Here is an 8,905-nt window from a genome sequence, read left to right as displayed (position 1 = left end):
ACTCAGCCCGACAGGAAACAAGTTAGTTCAGGATTTACTCAACTGAGCGTCCGTCTTCAGGTCACGTGACGGCTACGTAGTCACCGTCGTGCTGTTAAACAACAATGGCAGAGAGGATACAGGACACAAGTCACTTTATTGTGATGTGTATTTGCTTTCCTAGGGTTTCATGTGGGTTGAATAGCTTTATTATACTTTGTCAGCTGAAGCAAACCATGTTGCCTTCAGTGTTAAGTGTTTGAGAACGCCCACAAGAGGGCTACAGCGCCACCCACTGTAAAAATGAACGAAATGACTCAAAAAGATTAGTTCAATTTACTGTCCGAGAGTAAAAGATCCGAGTCAGTAAGAAGAGTCGAACTTCCCATCACTATAACGCTGACTCATCATACGTGACGCCTGAGAACCTAAACGCGTCTACGTTATTATTCCGTGGCTTTGTGGTCATTTTTAAAGGCGGTAAACGAATAGAACTCAGTTTCCTGTTGTGACGACAACTCGATTTAGGAAAAACAAAATGTCTTCAGACTCCGTTTAAACACATTAGTCATTTATTTGGCATCTTACAGAATTTTTAATAAAAACACAACTCTGCTTTTAATTAAATAAGAAGTATAAAGCTTCTAAACGTGTAACCTTTCAAAATAAAACGTTAAAATTCAGTTAGCTGCAAGAAAGGAACAGAAACAACACATGATGATTAGGATTATTCAAGAGGGAAACATCAGTGCACGTCAGTCTCCTGCAGGGGGCAGCAGAGTCTAATTAAACACCAGTTTGTTCAGTTACTTTGGTACAAAGTCTCCACGCTGTCACAGGAGGACGAGGTCATTCAGTGTGGATCCAAACATGAAATATTAACATTAACCATGAAACTGTGGACACTAGTGTTTACACAAAGTCACGTGAGCGTTTGATGGCGCAGCAGAGCATCATGCTGAAAATCATCCCGAAGATCTGCACAAACACAACACAGATGTGTCATTTAACACAATTATGTTTTCATTTAAAAGAAAGATTTTAGCCCTTTAATAAGACTGACATCATAAAATCTACGTCAGTTTGAGTCTTTAAACACACACACACACACACACCTTAAAGACGTCGCAGACTTAAACTGACGTAGATTTTATGAGCCGAGTCTTTTGTGAAGTGACTAAAAATCACATTTTAAACCGTTTTCGTTCACACAGACTCACCATGATGACGCCGATGCCGATGCCGACTCCACCGACGATGTGCAGCCTGTTGTTGAAAACCTCGTCGATGGCTGCCGGACAACTCTGACCGAGGAAGAGGAGATGATTTTTAGTTTCTAAAAAAAACCTAAAACACAAAGTCTGCTTTCATGTGAGGTTACCGTGGTGACGATGGCAGTGTCGGGGCAGGTGTCTTTGGCGGCGTCGATCACAGTTCCCGTCGGGCCGCAGCAGTTCAGCTGATAAACAAACAGGAAGTCATGTTTATTTACGTGATTTCATGAGTTTTCTGCTCCTTTTGTCCAAAGATAACTTTCACGTTCCATCTCTGACAGTTATTCACGCGGCGCTCTCGTCTGTGACTGGACGCTCGTTCCTCTGAAGTCACGAGCTTCTTCGTCACGCGGGGGCGCAGCGTTAACCGCGGCTGAAGGGGCGGAGGGCGGAGCCACACGCTGGACAGATCGCACGTTTAGTTAGTTTCTGAATTTTCCAGATATCACAGTAAAGAGACGATCACAGAAGAGTGAGAGAACTGAGTCAGATTAAATCTGAACGTAAACACAGTTCAACTCACGTAATCTGAGTTTGGACTAAATCAGAAAAACATATAAACTTGTTTTTCAAAAGTCGACATTGAGTATTTTTTTAAATAATGTCGCGTTAAATAATGTTTGTTCAGAAAGAATTTAGGAAACACACAATCATAGCAGCAGAATACGACAATAACATTAAAAAGTACACAAAAAAAATCTGGTTTTTCACATGAAAAAACTCCCAGGTCAAACATGTGGTTCTGGTCAAACACAGTTCTGGTCTGGTCTGGTCTTAACCTCAGAGACAAAAGAGAAGTGTGTGTGTGTGTGTGTGTGTGTGTGTGTGTGTTTTCACCCCAAAGTGGATGAGACGCAGCGTCTCCTTCAGAGCTTCCTGTTTGGTTTGTCTGTAGTTAGAATAAGTTTGTTTGTAGAACTCTGTCACGTCCTCCACCACCTGCAACAACAACAACAACAACAACAACATGTTTACTCCAAACACACAAGTCTGTGCGTGTTACAGCGTGTGTGTGTGTGTGTGTGTACCCTCTCTTTGTTGGAAAGACCCCACGTCCCAGCAGCCACCTCTGCAGCGAAGATGAGGAGCAGGAAGAGGAAGAACTGAGAAAAGAGGACAAAAAAAACAGATGTTTGTGCTGGGATTGAAAACAAAAGATACAAACGACAAAGAGTCAACGTCAAAGTGACTTCCTGCGAGAAAATAAAAGCCCTTCACTGCGTTTGTCATGTTTTATGAGTGAAAGAGCTGAAAAGAACTAAGAATTAAACAAACGCATAAAAAAAATCTTTGATTCATTTTAGAAAAACACACTTCAGGTTAAAACTGGAGATTCTGACGATGGATTTATTTTCATTTCCTCTGACACTCACCAGTCCCAGCATGCACGGCGACTCTTTGATGGCGCCGCAGCATCCGAGGAATCCCACGACCATCATCAGAGCGCCGGCTACGATCAGTATGTACACACCTACGCGCGCACACACACACACACACACGTGTTTTAACGGTTTATTAAAAATATGGTGAAATAAATAACTGATACATTTTATTTGTTTTGTTTTGCATCTTAACTTTAAATTTTCATTAAAATGGAAAAAACTGAATAATTCATCAACTAACGACATATTTCCAGATTTCATCACAACGCCGTTATAATTTAAATATCACACTTTTAGCTTTATGATTCAAGGAAACTGGAAGCAAAACCTTCATAAAGAAGTTAGAAAACGATGACTCGGCTGTTTCTGTCACTCCTTCATGACAATGAGTCACACATTTAAATATCAACGACAATGACCGCAGCGCTGATGTCACGAGTCCACTGACCGCACACACACGCACACACGCGCACACACACACTCCTCCAGAGCGGTCATTTGCGTGTTTGTCATTTCACAGTTTCTGTGTCGCCCACTGCAGCGAGCGCGGGACAAAGACGCCGCTGTCCACCGCAGAAGAAAGACATCTGTGTGTGTGTGTGTGTGTGTGTGTGGCCTCAGCTGATCCCTGTAAGCCCCGCCCACTGCCCGCTCCTCTCCACAGCAGCTCTGCTTCCAAAAAAGGTCACATTTAAAAGCGCTGTAATAATCACGGCCACTAGGTGGCGCACGAGCAACAGCTGTGTTAATGGAACCGCTGTTGACCTTTGACCTCCCACAAAAGCTTCTTAAAGAATTCATGTTCATGACGAGCACTTAACACTTTAAAAAAAAAAAAATGCTCTTAAAGCTCCTGAACCTCAACGCTAATGATGAAGACGGAGGGAAACAATCACTTCCTGTGTGCAGCTGCAGTGACGGTGGACAAACAGGAAGTGAGAGACGTTGACCAGGAATTACAATAAACATGAAAGAGATGGATCGCAGAGATCCAGCGACTCTGAGATCATCAACGCAGCGCGCAGCGTTCCATTTAAACTGGAACCCGGAAGTCGGAACTGGGAGTGACGTCACCTCCGAGTTAAGAAGTTGACACAAACATATCCCAGGCTTCATATCCCAACGTTAGCGGTATGACGATATTTAAGTCACAATACATCGGCATGAAAAATATTACGATATTTCACTTCATCAATTACCCCGCCTCTAATGATCACGAATAAAAATGTCCCGGCTGGACAATGATTTACGAAATGGACGCCATGCTGCATGGAAGAAGCCCTGAGGACCATGGACATGTGAGGTGTTTACCTGTGAAGAAGACAGTGGGCGCGTCCTCTCCTTCAAACAGTCCTGCTGTCCTGGTGTCAAACCTCAGCCAGAGTCCAACAGCCAGAACTCCGGTCCCTGCCAACTACAACACACACACACACACACACACACTTTCTGTCATTTTTCAGCTTCTTAAATGTGAATATTTATATTTATTCCGAAGTGAAACTTAAGTTACTGCACTTAAAGCCGTCTCGTGGTTTGTTGTGAACAGTGATGAGGGTTAATGTTCTCTCAAACGCTCTCTGGAGAGTGGAGGCAGCAAACATCACTTTCCCCTCGAGTTCACATTAGCTTTCATTAACCACAGCAGCCTCTCACTCATTCACCACCATTATCTGCTCCGTTGTAAATGCAATCCACAGTTTGGTTTGGGGGTTAAACTGAAAACGTCCTCATTAGAAAGAGGTTTGTGCTTTTTTTAGAGGCGGGGCTTGTTGTCATGGTCGCGTTGTTGTTGTTATGCAGGAAAAGCCGCAGAACCACACGATGGAAGACAGTAATTAGAGAGAACAGCTGAGCTGCAAACAGGTGACGGCGGTAATGACAGGGTGAGTTCAGGTGACTGGATGAGGTACGGCTGCACTGAGAGCCACAGCTTTCATCTACGTCACATGATCACGTCTTTATCTCACTGTTTGTAAACCACTCACTCTCCCACACCAAACCCCATAGAGAAAATCTGCAATTTAAGCTCACAGGCACACAGGAGCTGCTGCTCCTCTGCTGCCTCGTGTGGTCACTTTGTGTCACTAAAGTTAATCCAAATGTAGGGTTTTAAAAGCCGAAGTGACAAAATAAGACATTTGAAGTTAGTGATGGAGGCAGCAGTGGATCAACAACTCCTGTGTGCTGTGATGTTAAAATGACTGGTTTTCTCTATGGGCTTTGGTGTGGGAGAGTGAGTGCTTTACCAACGTCAGTTTCCTGTTGGAAACCAGTGAGATAACGACGTGAACATGTTGATTTTAGGGCTAAGCCTGTTTTAGGAACCTGAACTGTCCCGTTAAGTAAAAAGTAGCTTCTAATTCTCCTGTGCCAAATAAATGTGGGATTAATTATCATTGACAGAAAAGGTTAGAGAACAGTCACGGATCCACTGTTTGCACTGTGATCATATGAAATAAACAGGAAGCAGATACTGTCAGATTTGTTTTTCTATGTTGATAAAAACGGAAGAATTCTCATTTTTCCTGAGTTTTTGCGCCATTTTTATGCCCAAAATATCTCTTTTTAAAACTTTTCCGGTTGGTAAAAGTGACTCAAATGTACTATTTACTACTTACATGTGCTTTTTTTAAACACCATCATCAGGTCACCGATCTAACGACGCCGCTGACACAAGAAACAACAGCAGGTGACTTCACTCTGCTCTGATCGTCTAAATAGTTCATTCATTTTGTATTTTAGCAGCTTCTGTTTGGAAGGAAACGCCTGCTTTAATTCACACTTTGTCATTTTGATTCCATTTTCCTTCAGTTACAGTCAATTAAAGCCACAGTTTGTCGAGTTAAAGGTTTAAATGTTCGCTCAGACAGAAGCAGCAGCTGCATGTGTGTCTGTGTGTGTCTGTGTGTGTGTGTGTGTGTGCGTTACATACCCAAAAGAGAAAGTTGAACACAAACACCAGGTATTTGACACACTGCATTCCTCCCATCGTGACTTCTGTGTTTTATTCTTTAAAGAAATAAAACGTTGTCGTCGTTTGACTCCTGACACAAACGCTGCTCTTTTGTTCCTCTGTGTTTAAAATGAGAGAGAGTGAACCACACCTACGCGCATGTGTGTGTGTGTGTGCAGCTCACCTGGGTATACTGGGGGGGCGTGGGGACAGGTGAGAGTGATTAACACGCAGCAGCTGTGTGACTAATTATCCAACTGTTAAGTTAAGTATTTACCAAACTCAGCGTCAGAGAGCTTTGAACTTTTGAAGAACAAAGAAGGAAATCCACAGGGATCTAAATGTTACACTTTATTAATCCCCTTTTCTGCATTCTCAGAGACCCAGCTACAATGAGCAGCCGGTCGACTGGAGGAGGATCCTGAAAGCAGGGGGCTTCTACCTCAAGCCCTGGGTCCGGTGTGGTCAAAGGACGAGGAAGGACGAGGAAGGACGAGGAAGGACGAGGCAAAGCCTGACCAAAGGACTCTGGTGTTGCCCACCAACCAGCTAAGGGAGTAAGACAACTGGTGCATAAGACAAGCTCTTTGTGATGGCTTCGATTAACTTCCCCAAAGAGAAGCGCCTGTGAAGAGCCTCTTGCATAGATAGCACTGTTGGTGGCTGTTAGTCACAGTTTAAGAGCTCTGTATTCCTTGTGCGATCTTCACAGGCTTCTTCACGGCTGCGGCACTTCCTTTAATCCTTCATCCTTCCTTGATCCGGCTCCTCCGTTCATTTGTATCAAAGCACTGTTGCCTTTAAAGTGCATTATCAAAGTCCTTTTTATTATCATTCTAATTATATATTTATTGTTTACGATTGTGCTTTTAAAATTTGATAAATAAATTGTAAAAACAAACTTCTAACACATTTTACAAATACACATTATTACAACATCTCATGTTCAATCCTGTTTATACTGTAAATCTCAAGCCCGTACTGTATATAACTTAACTTAATGTCCATTTATAGTCTAATTGTTCATGTTTTTCTATATTGTTGCTGCTGTGGCGACTGATAAAGGACTGTGCTGACGATGCAGCGTTAAAGAAACTTCAGGTGTTTTTGATCATTTCACATCACTTTCTGAACACTTTTGCTCTGCTTTCTGTTTATTCTGCATCACTTTGAGGACATGGTGCATACTTTCATCTGTCTCAATAGATCTGAGATCGTTTTGTGTCACTTTTGGGTGATTTTACATCAATTATTCATTATTTTAACACCGTTTAGAGGTAATTCTGCATCACTTAGTTCTACTTTCTAGTCATTTTGTGTCACTTTTGTCATTTTGCATCCATTTCCATATTATTTTGAAGTCGTTTTGCATACATTTATCTGTCTGAGTAGATTTCAGATAGTTTTGCATCAGTTTTACTCAATTTTGCATAATTTTGAGTCACTTTTTCTGTCATTGCAGCCTTTTATGATCACTTTACATCACTCTGTGAACATTTTCTGCTACTTTCAGTTTATTTTGCATCACTTTCCAGCCATTTTACATCATACTTTGATCATTTTTAAAGTCATTTTGCATAAGTTATACTTTTGCACAGTTTTGAGGTAGTTTTTGGTACATCTAAATTCTAAAGATCTAAACTGGTTTGCTATTTAATCCAAACACAGAACTAGAATTGACTTGTTAACAGTCACTTAATGACTAGATTTTGCTGCAGATGTTGTGCTTTTATAACTTGTATCAGTTTGTTATAAAACTGTTTCAGAAACGCAATACAAATACAAATCTAAGTTTTACAAAACAGATTTAAAACATCAAATTGAACATCTTCCTCCACAGAATCATCATCATCATCTCACACACACAAGCACACGTCTTGATTAACGCCCAACTCCAAACCCCACCCAGAAATCCTTAAATTTAACGTTTCTTCAACTATCGCAAGAAAGAGCGTCAACACAACATTAAACAAGACTATTTAACATTATGAGAAAAATGCTCTTCAATTCGGCGTATGACATTGTTTTTTAAACTGCAAAAATTCTTTTATTGACTGTCGAAATTAAATCACAAAACATAGTCAAAGTCTCAAAGATTAGATTTATCAAATACAAAGAGTTAAATGTTTTATTTGTGCCTTGCTGTTACATTAAGCTACACTTTAATACTGCAATTAATAAAGTAAAATCAACATATTTAACGTATTTGTGTTAGCCAGCTAGCTTAAAAAAGTGTCGTTAGTGCCAAAAAAATACTACAATATGAACATTAATATTATTAATAATGATAATAATGTTTAATTGACACTCACCCAGAATATGAAGTTAAAGATGAAAAGGGCGTATTTAACGCACATTTCCCAGCTGCTCAGCACCGCCATGTTGCGTCTGTAAACGTCTAAAAACGTATGTATTTATTAACGTGTTCGTGTGTGTGTGTGTGCGGTTTCTTCTCGTCGTCAGTTCACTTCGCTGCGGGACCTGCCGCCGACGCTTCGGGTGTGTTCGGCACTTCGTGTGTGTTCGGCTCTGCTCGGTCTCTTCCGTCACTGCTGGAGACAGGAAAATAAACACCCACAGAAAACAAAACAAAAAACAGCAAAATACAGAGATTTGTTTGTCTCTGTGTCGTTTTCTTTTCACTTTTATTTTTTATAAATATATATGGTTATAATAATCAAAACAATGACTTTGAGGAGGTTTCTTACTGATTTATGAAGAGATCTTTTGTTATTTTTCAAATTCTTTTTATGGAAGCACATTTCCACCACTTTGGAATAAAATAATGCGTACTCGAGACATTTCCATAAGATACAGAGACATTATTATGGTATATTAAGTCATAATTATGAGTCATACTTTGCTCTGGTTTTTGACTTTGTCTTTATGCAGAACTTTATGCTCCAACATAAATGACGTCTGTGAGTTCCGTGTCACCTAAAAAGTGATTTACAACTAAAGCTACAGTCTGTAATTTAGTCACACCAGTTAATATTTCCATTTTATGGCACTTTACATCAATAACTGCAGCTTTAACATGACAGAAGTTTACAAATGTTCATTTTGCTCAAATCTTTTTTTGTCAAAAATCATAAAACTGCAGCTGGTTCATTATTTCTTTATTTATTTTTTATAGACGTGTTTCAACATTAAAACATGAAATGATTTTATCTGAAAGTTGTGAAAAACTGGAGCCAAAACAACGTGTTTTATTCAAAAGAAATCCAGTTGAGACTGTTTTAACTGAACTGTGAAGCTCATCAGCAGACTGTGTGTGTGTGTGCGATGTCTTTTCTTCTTCTTCTGCTGCTGCTGCA

The 8,905-nt window shown here is 40.5% G+C and overlaps 1 protein-coding gene across 2 annotated transcripts; it reads right to left on the bottom strand.

The window, feature by feature from the left end:
* Positions 1-533: 533 nt before the first annotated feature.
* Positions 534-8,027, bottom strand: LOC122765711 (CD9 antigen-like). Of its 2 annotated transcripts, none has more exons than XM_044020070.1 (8): positions 7,901-8,027; positions 3,947-4,049; positions 2,627-2,724; positions 2,282-2,356; positions 2,091-2,192; positions 1,361-1,438; positions 1,200-1,283; positions 534-957 (listed from the first exon to the last, which is right to left on the bottom strand). In XM_044020070.1, exons 1-8 carry the CDS (start codon positions 7,967-7,969, stop codon positions 892-894), a joined length of 675 nt encoding a protein of 224 aa, XP_043876005.1. In that variant the 5' UTR covers positions 7,970-8,027; the 3' UTR covers positions 534-891. The 2 variants fall into 2 exon arrangements, with proteins under 2 accessions (XP_043876005.1, XP_043876006.1); XM_044020071.1 differs by lacking the exon at positions 7,901-8,027 and adding an exon at positions 5,568-5,753.
* Between the last annotated feature and the right edge of the window lie 878 nt (positions 8,028-8,905).

This window comes from Solea senegalensis, linkage group LG3 (genome assembly GCF_019176455.1).
Source record: "Solea senegalensis isolate Sse05_10M linkage group LG3, IFAPA_SoseM_1, whole genome shotgun sequence".
Lineage (NCBI taxonomy): Eukaryota > Metazoa > Chordata > Actinopteri > Pleuronectiformes > Soleidae > Solea > Solea senegalensis.
This window is presented reverse-complemented; position numbering and strand designations above follow the sequence as displayed.